General features: G+C 36.2%; 1 protein-coding gene across 6 annotated transcripts in view; it reads left to right on the top strand.

Moving 5' to 3' along the window:
• Nucleotides 1–22043, top strand: part of TRIM37 (tripartite motif containing 37) — a 164403-nt gene that overhangs the window by 61329 nt on the left and 81031 nt on the right. For 5 of the 6 annotated variants that reach the window (XM_033091886.1, XM_033091885.1, XM_033091887.1 and 2 more), the window contains exons 18-24: nt 487–681; nt 3623–3931; nt 7806–7934; nt 8306–8486; nt 10264–10382; nt 19006–19116; nt 20624–20702. In XM_033091886.1, the coding sequence (XP_032947777.1) occupies nt 487–681; nt 3623–3931; nt 7806–7934; nt 8306–8486; nt 10264–10382; nt 19006–19116; nt 20624–20702 (1123 nt within the window). Of the gene's footprint in view, nt 1–486; nt 682–3622; nt 3932–7805; nt 7935–8305; nt 8487–10263; nt 10383–19005; nt 19117–20349; nt 20408–20623; nt 21904–22043 lie in introns of those variants that run through there. The other variant, XM_033091891.1, reaches the window with a different exon arrangement.

The following is a 22043-nucleotide window of genomic DNA, read 5'->3' on the forward strand; positions in this document are numbered from 1 at the left end:
AGTTGCACTCCAGTACTTAATCAGGCCAGGAAAAAAGCCTTCCAAGCTGCCCTGAACCTGTACATTTTGCTATCCAAAGACCTGGAGAAGATTCTTATCTTGGTGTCTAGTTCCTTGGGATCTGTTGTATTGTGGGGATTTTTCTTTTATCCAAGACCCCTGGGTTATGGGATATATTCTCCTTTACCTCCCTAATATCCCCCTAATTGTGCGTATTGTGTACCTTGTCACCTGTTTATTTCTAGGGCTCAGGACGGGGTTCAGGGTTGCTCCTGAACTCTGGGTAGTAATGAGGCCAGTGCTCAGGCACGGTACCCCTCTCTGGCAGTCCGGTTACTTCCTTTGTGCTTCTCATCATTAAAACCTATCCTAAGATAGGTCCATACACGAGCATTCAAACAGCATTAACCAGTTTACCTTTTCTTTTAAGTATACTTAAATTGGTGCAAATACCATGTGTTTTCTACATCTCTGTTTCTTTTGCAGGTAGTAACCATGGATATGTTGGTGCCAGTAGCAGGATGTCACGAAGAGCACATTTATGCTCTGCTGCTTCCAGTAGTTTATTAGACATCGATCCTTTCATTTTAATTCATTTGTTGGACCTTAAGGACCGGAGCAGTATGGAAAATTTGTGGGGCTTACAGCCTCGCCCACCTGCTTCACTTTTGCAGCCCACAGGTAAAATATTAATGATTTCCCTTTTTTTGTTCCTCAAAAGAACTCTTCACTTTTAATCCAAGTATTTCATCTAAATGTTGGAGCACAGTATGTTTCTGTAGCAAATTGACTTCATTATCATAAAAATGACATCAATCAAATTAATTTTTGTTACTGTTCAAAGGTCTTTTGTGCAAAAAATAATGTCAAAATTCCTGTAAGAATGTTTTTATATGATTTGCCATTTAAATTGTATAATATCTAAGTGACCGTTTGATCCATATGAAGTACAGTTTTCCTTTGTGAATGGGCTTCATGAATACCATAACTTCTAAGTGGAACTGTTTCTAAATTGGATATAGAAAAAGATGGTTTACTCGTACTTTGATGTTCAGTAGCCTAAAAATGTATATCAGTTAGCAGCAGTGTTTTATGTGGTGTATGTGCAGAGGTTATTTGTTGAAGAGAAATTGTATATGCACACATATTAAATAATCAACTTGGTCTTTTTGAAATTCTCAGGCATAATCATTTTGAACAGCTAAAGATTTACCTTTAAATGACACGTTTTAAAAACCATTTTTGTTAGAAAGCTTTTTAAAATATACTGAACATTTTCTTACCTTCATAAACAATAATATTATACAAATCAAATCAATGATTTATAACAGTGATGCTTCTTTAAAGCAGCGGAACTCATTTTTCAAGCAAAAATCTAAGGTAGAGCCTCAGTGTAGAAAAATAGAAATAGAGCTGCTCTAGTGGGGCATAGACTCAGAGTCTGTATTATTTAGGCCTCTTCCTTCCTAAGGTATGCTTCCTGAAAGTCTCCAACCAGGTTATGAAACCACTTGCCTTTCATCTATGTCCAAGTACATTTAACATCATACTTGTACTTTTGTTAACACTTAGCACATTGTACATAACTTTGTTTTTTCTGAGGCATTTTTATTGTATAAAACTTGGAACATAAAATTATAAAGAAAATAAAAATCATACATAGTTCTTGTAATCAATAAATACCTTTTTATAAAACGTACTTATCACATTGGCAAAGGTTTTGCCTAAATTATAACCAGTGTTGTTTGCAAAGACCTAGTGAAACAGGTAAGTTCTGGTTCCGTAGGTGTGTACGTTGGTTTAACCTTTCTGAAGGAAAATTTTATAGTAGGCTTAAACTATTTCTGCCCTTTAATTTTGTGATTTATCTTATAGGAGTATGTCCCAAAGACAAAACAATCAGTTGTATGAAAATATCCAATAATACAATTAGGGCTGAAAAATTAGTTTAGTCATGCAATTGTATATTTTATAGAAAGGTAAACTCATGTTTTTTAAAAATACTCAGTGTTACAGGAAAAAATGCAAGCTATGTAAACTTGTTCGTTCTCTAAAAATTTAGTTTTCTAAATAAAATAAATGATATAAATGAGATGACTTGAGTTTCAAATCCAGGTGGTTAAAATGACGAGGATGGAGGAAATAGTAGAGAGGAAGAACAAGTCTTGGATGTAAACATCTTTGGTTTTACATAACTGTTGAGATATCAAAGTACAGATGACACTCAGTAAGCTCTTTATAGATGTTTTAAAATAAATCAACACAATAAAATCTTCCTATCAGGATTGAAAATCTTTCCCAGAAGTATGCCTATCCCAGACTTTTGGCTGGCACTGAGTCGTGTGCCCACCCTACACTGTCAAAGAGAAAGGAGCTTAGACCAGTCCTGGACCCATATCCACTGGGGGCGAAGGAGGGACCTAACCTTCCTGAGCACATTGCTGCCCACCTGATACCTGAACAGAATCTGGGTCCTTTTGGCAAGGTTAGAAGGAAGTGGGGGGATGGCTGTTGGACACACTATAGTGTCTACCTTTTACCGTGTTTCCCCAAAAATAAGACCTAGCCAGACAATCAGCTCTAATGCATCTTAGAACAAAAATTAATCTAAGACCCGGTATTGTATTGTATTGTATTGTACTATACCCAGTCTTACAGTAAAATAAGACCGGGTCTTATATTAATTTTGGCTCCAAAAGACACATTAGAGCTGACTGTCTGGCTGGGTCTTATTTTTGAGGAAAACATGGTACTACTGTATTTCCGCTTTTATGGCGAAGGTTGTGGCATTGTGGAAGCAGGCTCAGCTATCATTCCTATTAATAAAGGATTTGTTCTTTGTCGAGTTAGGTTGCCTGTTGCTCTCGCTTTGGAAGGCTGTGTGTGCCTGTGGGTGCGCACATGTGTGTTTTTTTTGGGGTGACGAAAGGGGGCGTTTGATCTCTTTCTGCTTTTGAGTCAGTCAGTGTTCTTTGACTTGCACGATATTACCTCCTTGTTCATTCCTGCAGTAGAAAGCTTGTGTTTTCCTTGCTCATGCCTCTCATTGTAATATTTGGGTAAGGGGGGAAAAATTAAAAACAACTTCAGCTACTTCAGTGGCTGCAGAGTCGGACAGGGAGCTATTCTTTTATGATGTCCCATGGCACTTAATAGCTGCATCTGCATTGAATATTAGTTCAGTAAATCAACTCTTTGAATATAGTTGGTATTTTTTATATATATATAATTATGCAGATTTAACAAGTGTTTGGCTTTTTGGTTTTTTAAAATAGTTTTAAATTATGAACATAATAAAACTTCAGTGTAGAAAACCTGAGAAAAGTAGAGAAGTATAAAGTAGGAAGCACAGGCACTAGGGCAGCTTTTTAAACATTTAAAGTTAAATATATGATTCAGATTTGAGTGGTAATGTGACCCAGATTCTAACTTTGAAGTTGTGAATAAAATTAAATGCTTGTGACTATTTTTTTAAATGGCATTTAATGTATGCTTTTATTATTGATACCACCTAAAGCATCTTAGCTTATTTACACATCAAATCTGCATATGTTCACAGTACAAAATGATTTCCTGAATGTTAAAGTCTATATTAACTTGAGTTATCACTTTCTCTCTGAAGCGTCATATTCTCGAAAAGATAAAGATCAAAGGAAGCAGCAGGCGATGTGGCGAGTTCCCTCTGACTTAAAGATGCTAAAAAGACTCAAAACTCAAATGGCTGAAGTCCGATGTATGAAAACTGATGTAAAGAATACACTTTCAGAAATAAAAAGTAGCAATGCTGCTTCTGGAGACATGCAAACAAGCCATTTTTCTGCTGACCAGGCTGCTCTGGCTGCATGTGGAACTGAAAACTCTGGCAGGTTACAGGATTTGGGAATGGAGCTCTTGGCAAAGTCATCGGTTGCCAGTTGTTACATGCGAAACTGTAAGTGAAAAAGATCCTATTAGTGCCATTTCTCTACGTCATTTAGGAAGATCGACTGCAGGGTTTTATTCAGGATAATATTTAAACATCTCTCTTCCAATGAATTAAGACTGCAAATACAGATAGCCTCTTCTCTCATCTAAAACTGACCGTGTTTTCTACTATATAATACAGCTAACATTTCTTGATTGTGTATCCTGTACCGGGCAGTAAATAAGACAAAATCCTTAACCTCATGGACTTTGCATTTGTGTGCTGGGAATTGGACATTAAAATGTGTGGACAGGTGGGAAGAATTTCAGTTAGTAAAAGGTGCTGTGAAGGAAACAGAAGAGTGGGATGGGAAGAGCAGGTGAGCAGTGTGCTACTTCAGTTAGTCAGAGAAAGTTAGGTTAGTCAGAGAAAGTTTCTGAGGAGGTAACATTTGAACTGAGACCTGAAGGCTGAGGAGGTGGCAGCCATACACAGATCTGTGGGAGCACTCTTGAGGGTACGCAGAACAGAAAATGCAAAGTCACTGATAACAGGATTTGCCGTGCATGTTTGAAAGCTTGATGGAAGACCAGTGTGGCCGAATGTGGTGAACAAAGCAGAGGGGAGAATAATAGGAGATAGTCAGATAGGCAGGCTCTAAGACCTCTAAAAATAATTTTGAGTTTTATTCTGGTTTTAGGAGGAAGTGTCAAGAGAATATAAATCAGGAGGGTATTTATGATCTGATTTACCTTTTAAAAAGATTACTTTGCTTTTTGTGTGAAGAGTCTGAAAAGGGTTGGTTGAGAATGGGAGTTGTGATATCAGTAAACAGCCTATAACAATAGCTTGTGTGAAATATGGAAGCTTATTCGGTGGCTTGTTCAGGAGTGGTTTCAGTGAGTAAATGGACTTCCTTATAGTCTAGCACCCTTTAATAACGGAGATTCTCTTCTCTCCTAATTCTCTTAACGATGGTAGATAACTTAGATAACTAGTACTATTTTAGCTACGTAGAAGATAACTTAATCCATTACATACAGTGGGTATTTTAGACCAGAAGGGCTCAGTTCTTTCCCGCAAGTCGAGTTAAGAAAGGCTGGGTAGTGTTTTAAGGAAAGAAAAAACTAAGAATGATGTTTTAATTTTTGGACTAAGGAACTAACTGATGGTGTCATTAATTGAGGTGCAAGGCAAATAAGGAAGAAAAACGTGGAGATTGGGGAGAGAAGATAGGGGCAGGAAATCAGGAATTCTTTTTTAAACATGTTAGATTTGAGATGTCTGCTAGATATCCCTCACAAGTCTGAAGTTCATGAGGTCAGAAAACTGGATATAAACAGTTGGGAGTCAATAGTATAAGATGTTTAAAGCCAAGGACTGAATAAGATCAAGTATGAAGGGAGTTTAAATGGAAAAGAGAAATTTTGCCTCCGCTTAAACTTTTAAACGCCTGTTAATGAAGGGGAGGCCAGCAAAGGAAATTGAAAAGAACAGTCATAAAGGTAGGAGAAAAACTGAAAGTGATAAATACCCTAAATATCAAAAAAAAAAAAGTGCATCTCAAAAAGAAGGGGAGTGGTTATACCATTGAGAGGTGTCAAGATGAACTGGCGGGTGACCCTTTTAAGATTTTCATGGAGGAGTATAGCAGAAGAGTGAAGGAGGCGAGAAATGAGCATGACTGCCCAGCTTCTTTAAGTTTCACAGTGAATCTGGTGGTACCTGGACAGGGTATGGAGTCAAGAAAGAGTTTGTTATCTGTATTTTCATTTTCTTAAGCATGAATTTTTTTACTATGGTAAAATATAAATAACATAAAATTTACCATTTTAACTATTTTTAAAGGTACAGTTCAATGGTATTTAAAAACATTCACACTGTTGTGCAACCATTACTGCTGTTCACCTCCAGAACTTTTTCATCATCCCAAAATGAAATTCTGTATCCATTAAACAGTAACCCACCCATTCCTCCTTCCTCCTACACCTGGTAACCACTATTCTACTTTCTGTTTCTGTGTACTTGACTATTCTAGATGTCTCATATAAGTGGAATCATAACAATATTTGTCTTTCTGTGTCTGGCTTATTTCACTTAGCATAATGTCCTCAAGGTTCATTTATGTTGTAGCATATGTTATTTAATTCCTTTTTATGGCTGAATGATACTTCATTGTATTTGTTTATCTACTTATCAGGTGATGGACGTTTGGGTTTTTTTTCTACTTTTTGGCTATTTTGAATAATGCTGCTATGGACATTCATGTATAGGTTTTTGTGGGGACATATCTGTTTTTGTCTTGAGTATATGATTAGGAGTGGAATTGCTAGTTCATATGGGAAGTAGGTTGCACTTATTGAGGCACTTGCCATACTGTTTCCAAAGTAGCTGCACATTTTACAGTCCCATCAGCAATGTAGGAAGGTTCCAATTTCTCCGTATTCTTGTCAACACTTGTTATTGTCCATTTTTTCTTTTCTTTGCCTATTGAATTGTCTTCGTCTTTTTGTCGAAAATTAATTGACCATACACCATAAATGTAAGGGTTTATTTCTAGACTCTTGAGTTCAGTTCCATTGATTATATTACTGTTTTTAAACCAGTACCATACAGTCTTTTTTTAAAAATTTTTTTATTAGTTTCAGTTGTACAAACAACGTAATAGACATTTAAACCCCTCATAAAGTGATAACCCACCCCCCAAGTTACTATCCCTCCGACTATCTTACAAAGCCGTTACAATACCATCAACTATCTTCCCTACGTTGTACTCCACATTCCGTGGCTATATACACCTATATATTTAGAGTTGACATTCAATATTATTCTACTTCAACTTCATGTGTATAGCACATTGGTCAGGCACGTACAGTGTTGATTACTGCATTTTTATAGCAGGTTTTGAAATTGGAAATGTGAATCCTCCATTCAGGATTATTTCTGGGTATTCTGGATCTTTTGCGTTTTCATATGAATTTTAAGATCAGCTTATCACTTTCTGCATTTTAAAAAGACAGCTAGGATTTTTATAGGGATTGTGTTGAATCTGTAGCTTAAGTTTGGGAGTATTGTTGTGTTAACAATATTAAGTCTTCCCAATCAGCGAATACATAATATTTTCATTGTCTTTTTAATTTTCTTTCAACAATATATGTAGTTTTTAGTGTGTAGTCTTATATTTCTTCGTTTAATTTTTTCCTAAGTGTTTGATTCTATTTAATGCTGTTGCAGATGGAATTCTTTTTTACATTTCATTCTCAGATTGGTCTTTGCTGATGTATAAAATGACAATTGATTGTCAGTCTTATATTCTTCTACCTGGCTGAACCTGTTTATTACCTTTTAATGCATCTCTTCTGCTTTCTTTTATTTATTTTTATTCTTTTTCTAGTTTGTTGAGCCTGTGCATGTTAGGCCATTTAGTATCAGTTTTTTTCTAATTAATTCATTTTAAGGATATGCATTTTCTTCTAATTACTGTTTTAGCCACAGACATCTTGAAGTATTGTAATTGTGGTTCATTTCTAATTCAACATTGATTTTCTTTTAAGCCCTATTTTATAATTTCCCAGTGTTTAGGTGTTATATATTTATTGTTAATATTTAGTTTAATTGCATTGAGATGGAGTTTGTATCTGCTATGATTTTGCTTCTGAAGTTTACTGATTTTTTTTTTTAGTTTTGTAAGTTAAGACTGTTCCACAAGCAGCAAAGTAGGAATACTTTTGGGGAAACACCCCAAATTAACCAGTGAGGACCAAAACATTGTCTTGTTTGTTTGTTTGTTCACATAGCAGAAAGAATAGCTATTATGTATAGTAAGATTAAACTTTCTTTGACTGCCTAGGTAGTAAATTTTGTGCTATTTTGTCAGAAATGGTTTTGAATTTTTTTGCAGCCACAAACAAGAAGAGTAATTCACCCAAGCCAGCTCGGTCCAGTATAGCAGGTAGTCTTTCACTTCGAAGAGCAGTAGACTCTGGAGAAAATAACCATTCAAAGGGAGATTGTCAGCCTCCGTCTGAAGGTAATTTGGAGACTTCAATGTAATTTCAATGGGTAGATGTCTGTTACTTGAACTTGATCTTACGGTGTAGCCTTAGACCTTTAAAGGCACCAAAAATGCTGAAATTCGATTTGAAAGTTCCTTGATCTCACAACGGAGCCGTTCGACTGATTAATAAGAAAATGCAGCTATTAGATTGCGTATTCTGGACTCCTTAATTTTACATATTTGGCATCAAAGAGACTGGGATATATTTTAAAGTTATTTTTGGGTTTTCCTGCCGTTTAAAAATGTGTATTTAGTGAGATCTTCTAAAGTGGAGACTAGAGAGAGAACCTTCTGTTTGTTTTCCTTTTCTCTGAATATCCTCTTCCTTTCCGCATGTTCCCCAGGAAGCTGTCAGTCTGGGAGCAGGCACAGTTCTCCCCGAGCCTTGACACATGGCAGTATTGGTGATATTCTGCCAAAATCTGAAGACCGGCAGTGTCAGGCTTTGGATTCAGATGCTATCGTGGTTGCAGTTATCAATGGCTTACCTACTGTTGAGAAAAGGAGGAAAATGGTCACCTTGGGGTAAATTAAATTCTTTTGTTTACTAATGGCGTATAGCTAATAGCTTCATAATGAACAAAATAAATTTCTACTACGTTAATTTTTTAGCAGGTGGAAAGTTAATTTGTTGTATTAAAATGTAACTTTTAAAGTATCACAAACCTTACTTATTTTTCTTAATAGGATAAGATGGTACCAGAAGTTTAATTTAAATATGTTAGAGCTCATTTTCACTGAAGTTAGAATAATAATGGTGTGAAATCTTGTGTGAACTCCGCCTTGTGAGATTTTGTGTGTGTGTGTGTCAGCTTTATTTCCCATCTGCCCCACACTTCTGATAGACATTTCAGCTGGGCTGTATTATGTCTCATAGGTCTTTTACACATACTTTGCAAGAAACAAAGCGCTTCTAGCAATTTTATTTTAACATTGATTTTATCTCACCTTTTTTCTCTCCTCTTATAAAAGTGTCTTCAAAACTCATAGTTGGAGTTTCCCAAAAGGATATGTATGATAGTCAACACCTTAATCTTCCTCCTAGGAAACAAATTTAAATCCCAGCCATCTCAAACTTCCATCCCTTCAAAAGATAGAATGTTTGTAAAATGTATTGTATATGAATGTGCTAGATGAGCCTTAATATCCATTTGCTGATCTATTTTATGGATTTAATTAAATACATTTCTAAATTTAAACAGTGGAATAGTTCTACCTTGGAGACTTTGAAAAGAACTTTGAATTAAATTTAGAGAAAGATTTACATCTCTTAAGTTCACTTAATTTCATAGTTTTAAGATCTGGGCAATTACCAAATCTGAAAGGACAGCTGGTGGTTTGGTTTTCTGTTAGCTCATATTTAAGCAGTGGAAGGTGTTATAATCATTGGACATTATCTTGTCCTCTCCATTACTTATCCTGATTTGATAACATATCCCTTTTAAGCTGAAGCTGCAACTAGCTTTTATATTTATTTGTCATGGAGGTATTTATACCTGCCTTTAGTCATAGAGATTAAATGTACATAAACTTAGACTTTTTTCTAGCCTGGAAAAATCTTTTGTAAATGTCTGCAGCTTTTAGCTCTAACCCTCATTTTACAGTTAATTGTATCGCCAGCCTGGCTCATGTGGTGTTTTCTAGCTTGTGTCTTTTTCATTGCCTGATTTAAAATAGTATAAGCAAAAAACTTAAATACTAAGTGGTTAAAAAATTAAGTGAAATTTTCCCCATTTTTGGCTTCCATCTGCTTAGTTTTCTAACCTTCTGCCCACACACATTCCTGCTGTTCTTAATTTTTTATATATGATGTATCTTCTCAGTTTTTATGTGTATTTTAGTAACTGTGACTATATAGCTTTTTTAATACAAAAGGTGCATCCCATTTTCTCAATAATATATCTCAAAAGTCTTTCCATATTAGTGAGAACATATTATTGAGGACTTCTGTTTATTTTTTAATTGGAATTTTTATTGAGATAATTGGAGAGTCACATCCAGTTAAGAGAAATCATACAGAGAGATCCTGTGTTCCTCACTCAGTTTCCCCCAATGATAACATTTTGCAAAACTGATAGAATATCACAACCAGAGTATTGACATTGATAGTCTGCCATTTTAGAAGCTTCATTGTAAGTCTGCTAGTGGATTTTTTAAAAATCAACCTGAAATTTAGTATTAAACATTAGCGCTATATACCGTACTTAGTTCGATGCTCAGTTTCAGGACAAGAAGAAAATATAGATTATTGTATCACTGACTAGTTACACAAAAACATCAGGTTGTTTTCTCCCTCTTTGAGGGCTAACGCTAAAGGAGGTCATCTGGAAGGAATGCAAATGACTGACTTGGAAAATAATTCTGAAACGGGGGAATTACAGCCTATATTACCTGAAGGAGCTTCCGCTGCCCCTGAGGAAGGTAAGGAATGATAAGTCATAAGTGGGTGGGTGGCGGGAATAATGATCTTTTACTGGTGTTGGTGGCGGGGAGTTGTTGGTTTAATAAAAGAGTGATTGAGACATTACCTACTATCTGATGTCCTTTTCTGAACACAGCATTCATTGTGCGACTGGATTTGATTTATTAGGACATTAAGCACAGAGAAAGGCAAAATGGATAATCGACTACGTAAAAGGATATGTCTTATTAGAAAAGGCATTTACAGGAGGGAAAAATCTGCAGATCGTTCATCTGCTCGTTCAATAAATATGTTAAGCCACCTACATGACAGGGATTGAATTTTTGCTAGATAATGCAAAGATGAAATTAGATATGCTCACAGTCTTATGGGGAAGACATGCCCCACAACAACTAATTAGAATATTAAGTGACAAGTACTCCAGCTTTTGAAGTCAGTCTTGATTAATGTTTATAGACTACTTTGCCCTTACAGAAGTATTCCAAACTTGAACTATTTAAAAAATCCTTTATAGTAACCGGCTTCAACTCTGCCAATTCATGTTTAATTACATTGCTAGTATTCTTCTACATGTTCTAAATTCCTTGTTCTTTGTCTAAAAGCATAGAAGACATTTTGTAATTTTGAGTAATAGAAGGTATTTGAAACAAGGTTTATGTATGTTGTCCTTGCTGTGTCCTTTTTGTTAGCAAAAAAGCATGTCAACTTTCTAAGTGATATTTGACATTGAAATTGTATTCGTCAGTGAAACTCTGCCACCTTCCACCTCTGCACTTATTTGAATTTCAATGATTGATGAATTGTAGCTCAAAGCATATATATAGGTGCCAGCATCTACCTCTGGTTACCCTGTGAGAGTGTGTGTGGATGGTGGTATTTTCAGGTTTTTCAGTAAAATAACATTAAACGTTTTGGTCTGCCCTCTTAATTTGGTGCTCGTGTGGCGGACAGCATTATTTCAGTAGAAGAGATTCAATGGAATGGATTTTTAAAATGAAGTGTTCATTGTTAAAACATTAAGGAAGAAATATTATGATTGATCTTTATAGAAAGGACCTATAGGGATTAGCTAGTTTCCATGTATTTATATAAACTGATTATAAATTATAGTGGCTTAAATTTTTACAGCATGTGCTGCGATTACAGGCTCCTTTTATTCATGCAGCATTTATAAAGTGCCTCTGATTTGCATGACATTGCATGTGATGCTTGTGATAAAGTAACTTCTGAACCTAATATTTAGTTGAGGGTTTCTCTACCTTGGCACCATTGATATTTTGGGCCAGATGACTCTGTTGTCGGAGGCTGCCCTGTGCATGTGGTATGTGTAGCAGCATCCTTGGCTTTTACCCACTAGATTCCAGCAGCACTCCTCCAAGTTACAATAACCAGAAATGGTCAGAAGTTGCCAAATGTGTCCATGGAGGCAAAGTCATTCCCAGTTGAGAGCCACTGGTTGAGTTGAATGACTCTCAACCAGGGGTGACCCGAGTGCGTCACAGTTACAAACGGTAGCAAGTTGTAGCTCTCAGGCATACTGGATAATATGTGGTGGTGGTGGTGGTGGTGGGAGGGGCAAAGGGAGAACAATGGAAACCACCGGTCAGGTGTCAGAGAAACTGGTTAATAGTGAATTATACGATGAGTGCTGTGATAGGGTATATAAAGAGCTTAAAGAACGGGTATGTAATAACAAAAATAATAGATAATATTGAATAAGTCCTTATTATGTGTTAGAGACTGCTAAAGACTTTACCAGTATTTATCTTATGTTTTCTCAATACAGCCCTACATGGTAGTTACTTTCTTATCTTGATTTTACAGGTGAGTAGGCCGAGGCCTAGAGATGTAACTTATCTTACCAGAGTCACAGAGTTAAAATGGAAGGGCTGGAACTTGAACCCAGAGCCAGTGCTCTTAACTACCACCTAGTCCACCTTTGGAAAAATCATCCTGAGGGATGAATAAGAGTTAGCCAAGTAAAGACTGGCGATAGATGGAGCCAGAGTGGAGGCTGAGGTCATATCGTAAAGAATTCTGTTGTATGTCTTAGTTAGAATTTGGACTTTGTCCTTTGGAATCTAAACAAGAAGTGAGATAATGAAGTTATATTTTAAAATTCCTACTCTAACTGCTCTGTGCGGAATGGATTTTGGGAGGTGGGGATGAGGTGTGGAAATCTGGGGGCAAGAAAACTGGTAAGAAGCTTATTAAATTAATCTAGGTGAGAGATGATTTGGACTTCTTAATTTCAGCCTTAATTCATTCAGCCAACTCGTAATTCACATTATCATAGCAGTTTTTCTGTATAATTAGCTAGTCAGCACACACACAAAAACCCTGGAAGTTTTGACATTAGTTTCATTTCTTATTTAAAGCTGATCATTGGCAGCTTATCCTAAACTGGAGAAAGGCATTTGCTTGGCCACATCTAAAATCTGCTGTGGACTTGAACCTATGGCATTTAGAGCCAAGTGGTGAGTGTTACTCAGTAACACATTTTCTCTTATGTAAGGAGTGTGTGGTATAAAGCACCCACAACTCATTAGGAAAAGTTGCTGTAAACGTGCATATCCATAGTGCCACAGGCGTACACCCTTGCAATTTGCTGGTTTACCAGTAGAACCTCAGGATAGGCAATAAGGAGACTAAATAATGAGATTAGAGGAAGGGAATACAGTGGACGAAAGGAGCTCTTGTGCCTTTTGGAATCTGCTTTGTTTGTGAGAGGAGAATGGGGCTTTACTCAACTGCTGTGGGTATTATTCTATCATCAGCAGGAGCCAGTTCTCAAAAAACCTTTACTTTTCACACTGTTAAGCCTTGGTAGAAAGTTGAGTGGGTTTCTCTTGTATCCATACTTAGGAAAAACAAGGCTCTTTATTTGAGCAGAATACCTAAGAGACAATTTTCTGTGTCAGATCACTGTGGGTGGGTGTCTCTCTCCCTCTCGTCCTCCCTTACTCATTCCTCCCCTTCTCTCTTTTTCAAGCTGTCTGAAGGAGCTTTAAAATAAGACATTGTATATATTACTAGGCGGGAATTAGGGGCTACCCAAGTTGTCTCTTAAATGTTCTTGAGCATCAATAAAATGTGACTTTTCTTAGACATAACAGGCATCAAGCAGGCTTTTCCTTTCTAACTGGGACCGTATGGGACAAGCTAGTATGAATCTTCTGTTTCATGACCATCGGATGCTGAAAAGCTTGACTCCCCCCATCCCTCCCCATCCCTGTTGATACCTTACAGAGCACCTGCCTGCCTGCCTGTAGGTAGACCAGTTCCTTCCTTGGTCTGTCTAAAGCTGGATACTGTGCTCTGATTCAATTCTTACTGAAGTAGCACAGATCCCTTTCAAACGAGTCATAGGTATCAAAACACCTATCCCAGGGAAAGCCATGGCATACCTGTTACAAACCTAGCAGCCTATCTGAGGGGAATACAAAGTCTGATGCTCTGGCATTGTTGATTTGTTTTGGAATATTAGTTAGGAGCTTTTAACGTAAGTTACAAAAACGCAGATCAGTTGGCTTAAACAATAAGAAAGACTTACTCTGTTATATTAACAAGAAGTCTCACCTAACTGGTAGGGCAGTTTAAGGGTTGGAAAATTTAGCCATTCACTGTCATCAAAAACTCAATTTTTCTCCATCTTTTACTCTGCCACTCAGTGAGTTGGCTCAGCTCCCCTCAGGACAGCAAGATAGTTGCTGCAGTTCCAGACTTTATATGGAGTCAGAAGAATGTTCTGGGAGGATTATTTCTATGTATTTATCAACAAGGAAAACCTTTCTCAGAGAACCTCAACAACTTCCTACCTTCCGCTTATATCTCATAACTAACTGGCAAGAAAAGGAAACTTGGCAGAATTTAAACATTTGGTCCCTGTCCCCCCATAGCCATGTGGTATGATGTTGAGGTTCTGTTAGAAAGGAGGAAGGCAAGTGAGGCGTTAGTGTGTGCTGTACCAGGTGGTCAGTGAGTGGATTTAGTAAGCACCCGAAATTTGAGCACCTTTGAATAAGGGAGTTGTAACTCAGAAGTTAGCTTTGGACAGTACTGACCATGTAGTGGGTGCTCAAACAATGTGGTAGGCAATTATACAGAAATATACTATTTCAGGTTTTATTGTAAGCTGCAAATTTTTTTCCACATTAACATCTCTGAAGCATCTTATATTTAATGGTACCTTGTAATTACTATCCATGACAACCTACGACACCTTCTGGTGAAATCAAGACAGGTCCAGTATTCAAAATTCTTAAGAGTAGGTAACCTATCACTAGTTTGCTTTAATCATTACTTATGCAATGGGTAGACATTGCAATATATGAGATAAGGCACAGCAAATAGCTTGTGAGCTGTTGCTTGACAGCAGCTTAGTCTCATTTCAAAAAGATGAAAGTAGTTGACTTTTTATTGTGTTTACTCCCTCTCAGTTATTGATGGCAATGGGTGGTACAGGCCCTGTTGATTTAGTAGTCCAACTAGTAAGCGAAAGGTTAAGAGACCAATTTGTCTTTCTCATTACATTCACAAAGCTTGGGAACTTCCAGATCCTAGGACTTGATAAAAGACCAAGCAGTGTTTTCATGCAGGAATTCCTCCCCAGCATTTCTTGGGAGATGCATGTTTTCCTGAATCCTGAGAAGAAGGAGTCAAAAGAAAAAATGAAAAAGTTCTAATTCTCCTGTTAGAGTAACCTTAACAATCAACACTGAAACATTAGTGGTTTGAAGGAATCCACTTACGTCAAGTTGAAAGTAAAAACTGGAAATGCTGATACCTGGAGTCAAAGGTTAAGATCAACAGAAGCACCTTGGAAAGGCGCAGTCAGATCAGTCCTGGTTATAGCTGTTATCATTTTATAAGAATGTGTTCATACCCCTGTCTGCTGCTATATAACTAATAATGAGTTTATACTATATAGGAATCTCATGAGCGGTGTTCTAAGACATAGGGAGTTTTGGAAGCAAAATAATTCCTTAAATTGGCATTTTCAATATATGATTCTGTGCAGTACTATAAATCTTGTTAAAAGTTCTAAATGTTACATTACTTGAATACTACCCAGTAATGTTCACAGCATGTTCCAGCATTTGAATATTTATTGTGGGCTACATTTCTTGGAAATATTACAAATTAAACAATTTTTTAAGATATAGTTTGAAAAATGTTGTATTTGAAGAATAACTTGAGATTTTGGGAATTCAGAGAATTTCAATTCCTTGTTTGTGAATCCTGAAGGTTAGTATCTGTCAGGAATTCAGAAACTAGTACCAAGACTTAAATTTGTGCCTAGAATTTCAAGAATTCAACATAGGTTTCAGTGTTTTCAGCAACAGTCCCATGAAGGGCCATGAGGTGGTGGTGGTGGTTCATACAAGTAGCTGGTTTGGCCTCTAAAAGTAAGTGTCACTGTGCATCTAGAGCAGTAAAATTTTTTCCTCTGCTGTACTCAGTCAGTGTCTTCTAAATATTTAAGGGAGAAGTAATACACAAACTCTTCTTGAAAACAGAAGAGAAAGAATTCACCAGTGAAGCCATCTAGAGCTATGGTTTTCTTTGTTGGGATTTTTTTTTTTTTAACTACAAATTCTATTTCTTTAGTAGTTATAATACCCATGTAGTAATTATATACCCATTTGTGTTATTTATTTTTATCTGAATGAGCTTTGGTAGTTTGTGTCTATCAAAGAATTTGTCTATTTCATCTGTTCTCGATTTCATTAGTATTAAGTTGTTTATACTATTCCCTTATCCTTTCAATGTCTGTAGAATCTGTAGTGATGCACCCTTTTATTTCTGATACTGGTAATTTTGTTTGCTTTTTTTTTAATCTGCCTAGAAGCTTTTCAGTTTTACTGACCTTTTCAAAGACCTTCTTATTTCATTGATTTCTTTTTGTATTGTTTTCTGCTAATTTTTATTATGTTCTTTATTTTCATTTACTTGCTCTTTTTTCCTAGTTTCTTAAAGTGGATACTTTGATCATTAATTTGAGACCTTTTTCTAAGCATTTAATGCTATAAATTTCCCTTTAAGCACCGCTATAGCTACATTCCAGAACTTCTGATATGTTGTATTTTCATTTTCATTCAATTCAGAATGTTTTTCATTAATTCTGGAAAATTCTCAGCCATTTTCTCTTATTACATTGTCCCTCCTTTGTTACTTTTGCTATCTCTATGGCAGTCTATTTGAACCACTCCCTGATGAGTCAGAAAAAGAGCAATTTCTTAATCCTCAGGCGTACACTGGAATCCAATTTGCAGCTCCCTTGCAGTTTTTACTGGTAATGCATAAAGCCCTAGGCTGAGTCCGAGTCTGGAGTCAGGAGATAACTTTATCTTCAAACACACCAGATCCCAGGAAACAATGTCAAGATGTCATCCCTCAAACCTGCCTATGTAAGAAAAAGCTAACCTAAAGTTAGGTGCTTTTTTCCACTCCTCGTACTCCCCTCCCCTCCGGCAGCCTCTCTGCTGGCACCTTTCTTCTTTTAGGGTGCAGCTCACAGTGGCCCATGTGGGGATTGTACTGGCAACCTTGGTGTTATTATCACCACACTCTAACCAACTGAGCTAACCGGCCACCACAGACCTTTCTTCTTAAATAAACTTTCTAACTTGTATTCTTTCTGAGTCTGTGAATGTTTTCATCTGCGAATGACCAGGGGTTAATTCTATACCAGAACACTCCTTTTTATCCCCTTGTTTTTCAACTGCTTTTTTATAATTTTCATCTCATTTTTCTCCCTAAATTTATCTATTAATATTTTAATCTTAATGACTGTATCTTTCATTTCCAAAAAGTCTATTTAGTAATTTTTAAAATATCCTTTCATTTTCCATATTAAACAGAATTGTGTAGTGTCTTACAGGTTATTTCATGTTATGAAAAAGTCATGATATTGTCCTATTTGTATACCTGCTTGACCTTTACTTCAGGTGGATTATCTGCCTTGTTTTGTAAATTTTGATTGGAACCTACCTTTTTGAGTGTTTTTTTACCCCCTGGAGAATTCTTTTTTTCTTTCTTTTTCCTGTGATACTTCTTGTGACCCAGATTGTGGAAGTTTCCTCCATAGAGTTTTTTCAAAAATGTTTCAAGAGTGTTCACGTGCATTTTTATATCTACATTACAATCTTTGTTAGATAATTTCAACATCTCTGTTGTCTCAGTGTTGATGTTTGTTGATTGTCTTTTCTTGATTCTTAAATGTTTCAAGAGTGTTCATGTGCATTTTCATATCTACGTTACAATCTTTGTTAGATAATTTCAACATCTCTGTCATCTCAGTGTTGATGTTTGTTGATTGTCTTTTGTTGATTCTTAACATGCTGAAGTAATTTTAGATTGTATTCTGGACATTTTTAATATGATTTTATGAAACTCTGGATCTTGTTTAGTCTGCCATTTTGGTGGCACTTCAAATTCTGGTCTACACCAATGTGCTTTTTCCTATTTATTCTTTAGAGTCCTTAAATAGCTGCTTCATGCATTCTGTCCAGGTTTTATAGCTGCATTCAATGGGAAAGACCGGGTGGAATGTGTTTACTTCGCCTTACCCAGAACCTTCCCTCCAAAGGATTTTACATTTGCTTTGTTCAAAGAACACTAGCTCCTGACCAATTTTTATGTTAATTTCCTGAAATTTAAGCCTCAACTTTCAATCCCAAACCTAAATTAGGCACACAGGCCTTAGTTTGAATTCTAAGGTGAGCTGAGCCCAGAACAAAATTCCTTGCTGTCTTCCTGTGCCAGTAGGCAGACTTTTTCTAGTCTGTTCTTTCAATATGAATTTTAGCTATATACAAGGAGTGGAGTTGTAGTTTCAGTTTCAAGTCCCTTTCTATGATGGGTCCACAGTTTTTTTTCCTATCCCCAAGGGAGTGTGAAAGTCCCTCACATCAAGCTGTCCGGACAATTGCGTCATCTCACCCTCTACCTTACCTTGCCCTGCTTTGTTTTGGCAACTGGAGTTCCCTTCTTTTAAATGTGGCTATTCATTAAAATAGTATTTTAAGTTTATGTTTTATCTACCATTTATAAAGATTTGTAGCAGAAAGATTTTCAGATTTTCTTGATCACTGTCTTGTTGAAACAGATATACTTTCTATAGATATTTCCTTTTAAAAAATCAGCTGATATACACAAAAACAAAATTGGAGTCCCAAATAGGATAGTAACTCATTTATTTCTAGAATTACTGGAATTTTTTTATATGCACACATACATTATGTCTGTAAATGTGTATTTGTGTTTATGTAACATGTTTACATATGTTTTAGGCTAGAAACTATTACATCTACATTGAATTAGGATTAAGAGTTCCTGTTATCTCTATGACTAGAAAAAACTGTTTGCTTAGAAAAAATATTTTCAGTATAATGAAATTAATTACTGGTTTCACATCACGACTTTCAGATACTATGGAAAGGGTAATTTTAATCTTTGAGGAGAAAAATAAAACCAGAACTAAGGTTTTCCTTTGGTGTCTTATATTGTCTTGGCATCCAATGCAAAATTGAGTAGGAATCATAGATAAGGAGATTTCCATTTCCTTTCACTTGAAGTGGTTTGTTGTCAGAAACATGTTCTCCCCTTCTTTCCTGCCAGGAATGAGTAGCGACAGTGATATTGAATGTGACACTGAGAATGAGGAGCAGGAAGAGCACACGAGCATGGGCGGATTTAACGACTCTTTCATGGCACAGCCCCCAGATGAAGGTGCAACACATCTTGTCATTTCACAGAGATTAATAAAACCACCTCTTCTGCTGCTGCTGCTGCTGCTGCTGCTTCTTTTGCTTCTATTTCTGCTTCTGCTTCTTCTCTGCTGCTTCTGCTTCTTTTTCTTTTTTAATTATTGTCATTTGTGAGACAACATTCTGTGGGGTAAACTAAATGGTGAGTACTGGAAAAATCTGGTAGGTAATATTTGGCTGGGCAGACACCTAATGGATGCTACTTATTGGGTGCTTTAGGGGTCTTTGGTACAGCCTGTGACCTCTGAGAATAGCTTTTACTTTGTAAAGAGTTGGGGGGGAACAAAACAGAAGAATTTTGAACAGAGACCATTTGTAGCCTGCAGTGCCTAAAAATATTTACTATCTGCCCCTTTATAGAAAACGTTTGCTAACCCCTAGGGAGGTTTCAGATGTTTAATTTTAATTTTGTTTTTTTCTCAGAGATATTTGTAGCCTAGCTAAAGATAACTTTTTCTGGTTTCTTAGAAATGTATGCAGATTATGGAATCATCAATTTTTATTTCTTCTTCCTCCCAAAAGTCTTAGGAAAAAAAAACTCACTGAGAGCAACCCATGTTAGTGTTGTTTGTTTTGTTTTAGGTGTACAACATAATGATTTGATACATATGTATATATGTTTGATTACCACAATAAGTTTAGTTATCATCCATCACCCATTGTTAATATTTTATCCAGATACCTCAATCTGAGCATTCCTCCACCAGATTTCCTGGAATGAGCATTGTTCGGCTTGTGCTAATTGTCAGCTTTATTTCCCTGATGTTCTACTGTGTTTCCCCGAAAATAAGACCTACCCCGAAAATAAGCCCTGGTTAAGATCTCAGCCAGACAGACACATTTAGTACACTATGACAATGTTCCAGAAGAAGATGACATGACTGTATTTGAATAAATGTAGATTGTTATACATGAAAAAAGACATCCCCTGAAAATAAGCCCTAATGGAGCAAAAATTAATACAAGACCCGGTCTCAGAGCAAAGCATTTGATGATTTTTAAATATTAAAACACTCTTAGTAATTTTCTCTCCTAAAAGAAGCAGCCAAATTTTGGGCAATTTTTTTGGAGTGCTGATGGGTTTTTGTAGTGATTAAATTGCATGTGCAATTTAGTTGGCTTTGAAATCCATTTTATGTTTATAAAGTCGGTCTTCAGAGTGTACACCATTGTCATTTCCTGTTCCCTCCTTCAGCTGCTCGCACAGTGTGTCCAGGAGGACAAAGTGGGGCAGTGCCGTTCAGCTTCTAATTGTGGGTATCTAGTCCACATTTCCTTTTTCTCCTTTAGTTTCCCTTTGTGTTTCCCCTTGTGTTACACCTGACTCAAATCATAAGTTCTCTGACAACAAATTTGTTCATAACCCAGCAAATCTTTATCGCTTAAATAACACACTTGATAAAGTAATTTAAAGACATGGAAAAGATAATACTGGTCTTTTAAAAAATCTTTTGATTTTTTTATCTTAGATACGCATGCCAATTTTCCTGATGGTGAACAAATAGGCCCTGAAGATCTCAGCTTCAGTACTGATGAAAACAGCGGAAGGTAATTTTCAAACCAAGAGAACTGACTTGCAAGCTGTCTTGACTCTGAAATTTGCTGTAGTTGGTGCTCACATTGTCATTAATCAGATAATCAGATTTGGTCTAATTATTTCCATCACATCTACCTGAAATAGTAATTCTGAAATTTTAGAAAGTAGCACAATTGTAGTATAAGACATTAGTATACAGAAAAAAATTAATGGTGTGGGAAGAATTCTGTGTAATGTAACGAATACCAGTGTAGTTCTTAATTAATGTAGTAAAATAGTGTATTTATTAAAAGCCGTTTGTCTGCTACAACAGAAGGGCAATTAACTGCCAGAAAATGTACCTAGAAAATGGACACTGCATGCACTCAGTAACCTGCTTGGTATCAGGGCTCTTCTGTTGGCTAGAGGCTCAGTTGTGTTTCAGTGACCACCTTTGTATTTTGGGTTTTAATCACAGTTTATTATAGTTTCATTAGTACCTGGAGATTAGTGAACAGAAACATTAAGTAGGTGGAGATTCTGCCCTGTAGGCACTATATGTGAATAACTGAAGTAACACTAGACTGAATCTACTCTTTGCAGTATGTTGACTGACTAAAGTTAACTTATTTGTTTGTTCAAGTGCAGGCACACTGATTAATGGCACATAATCTTTCTGCTGTGTGACTTTTACAAATGTAATTTTAAATGAATTAAATTAATGTGGATTGGTTATGTTCCTGGTCATATGCACACATGTAAGATCATTTAAAATTAGTTCAATTTTCTGCCTCTTACTAAACAACTAAAGTGCAACAAGTATTTCAAACCCTATTTTCTCCTTTATTTTCATTAGTTGGACATTGATTTCAGTGTCAATACATTTAAAGATCCATACATATTGCACAGTGGTTTACATGAAACCAGTATAAGGTTTACTTTTATACTTGCAATTAGCCCCAAATAATTGCCAAACTTTGCCATTAGGCTCCTGCATTTGTGTTTGAGCTGCTATACTCTTTGTGAAAATTACACTGAAAGTTGACTAAGAGACTATTGAAAAAGCATGAATATATATACATGTGAGAGGCATCTCATTTGCTTATATTTTACTTAATATTGTTCACTTTTCCATGTCTGATGTCTTGCCGATTGCTGTGATTCATGGTTTGCTTTTGTTCAAAACAGTTTGCACTTTTTGTTAATAAAAACGAACCTGAGAAAATATTATGCCTCTGCAATTTATTAAAAGTGGGACAGGAAGCCCCCCCTTTTTTTTCCTATTCATATTGCCTGTATGTTGTAGAGGCTGTTGAGCTCTGCAAACTGTTAGTAAATGCGTGGGAAAATTAGGAGATTTATTTATAATCTCC

Source organism: Rhinolophus ferrumequinum, chromosome 21 (assembly GCF_004115265.2).
Source record: "Rhinolophus ferrumequinum isolate MPI-CBG mRhiFer1 chromosome 21, mRhiFer1_v1.p, whole genome shotgun sequence".
Lineage (NCBI taxonomy): Eukaryota > Metazoa > Chordata > Mammalia > Chiroptera > Rhinolophidae > Rhinolophus > Rhinolophus ferrumequinum.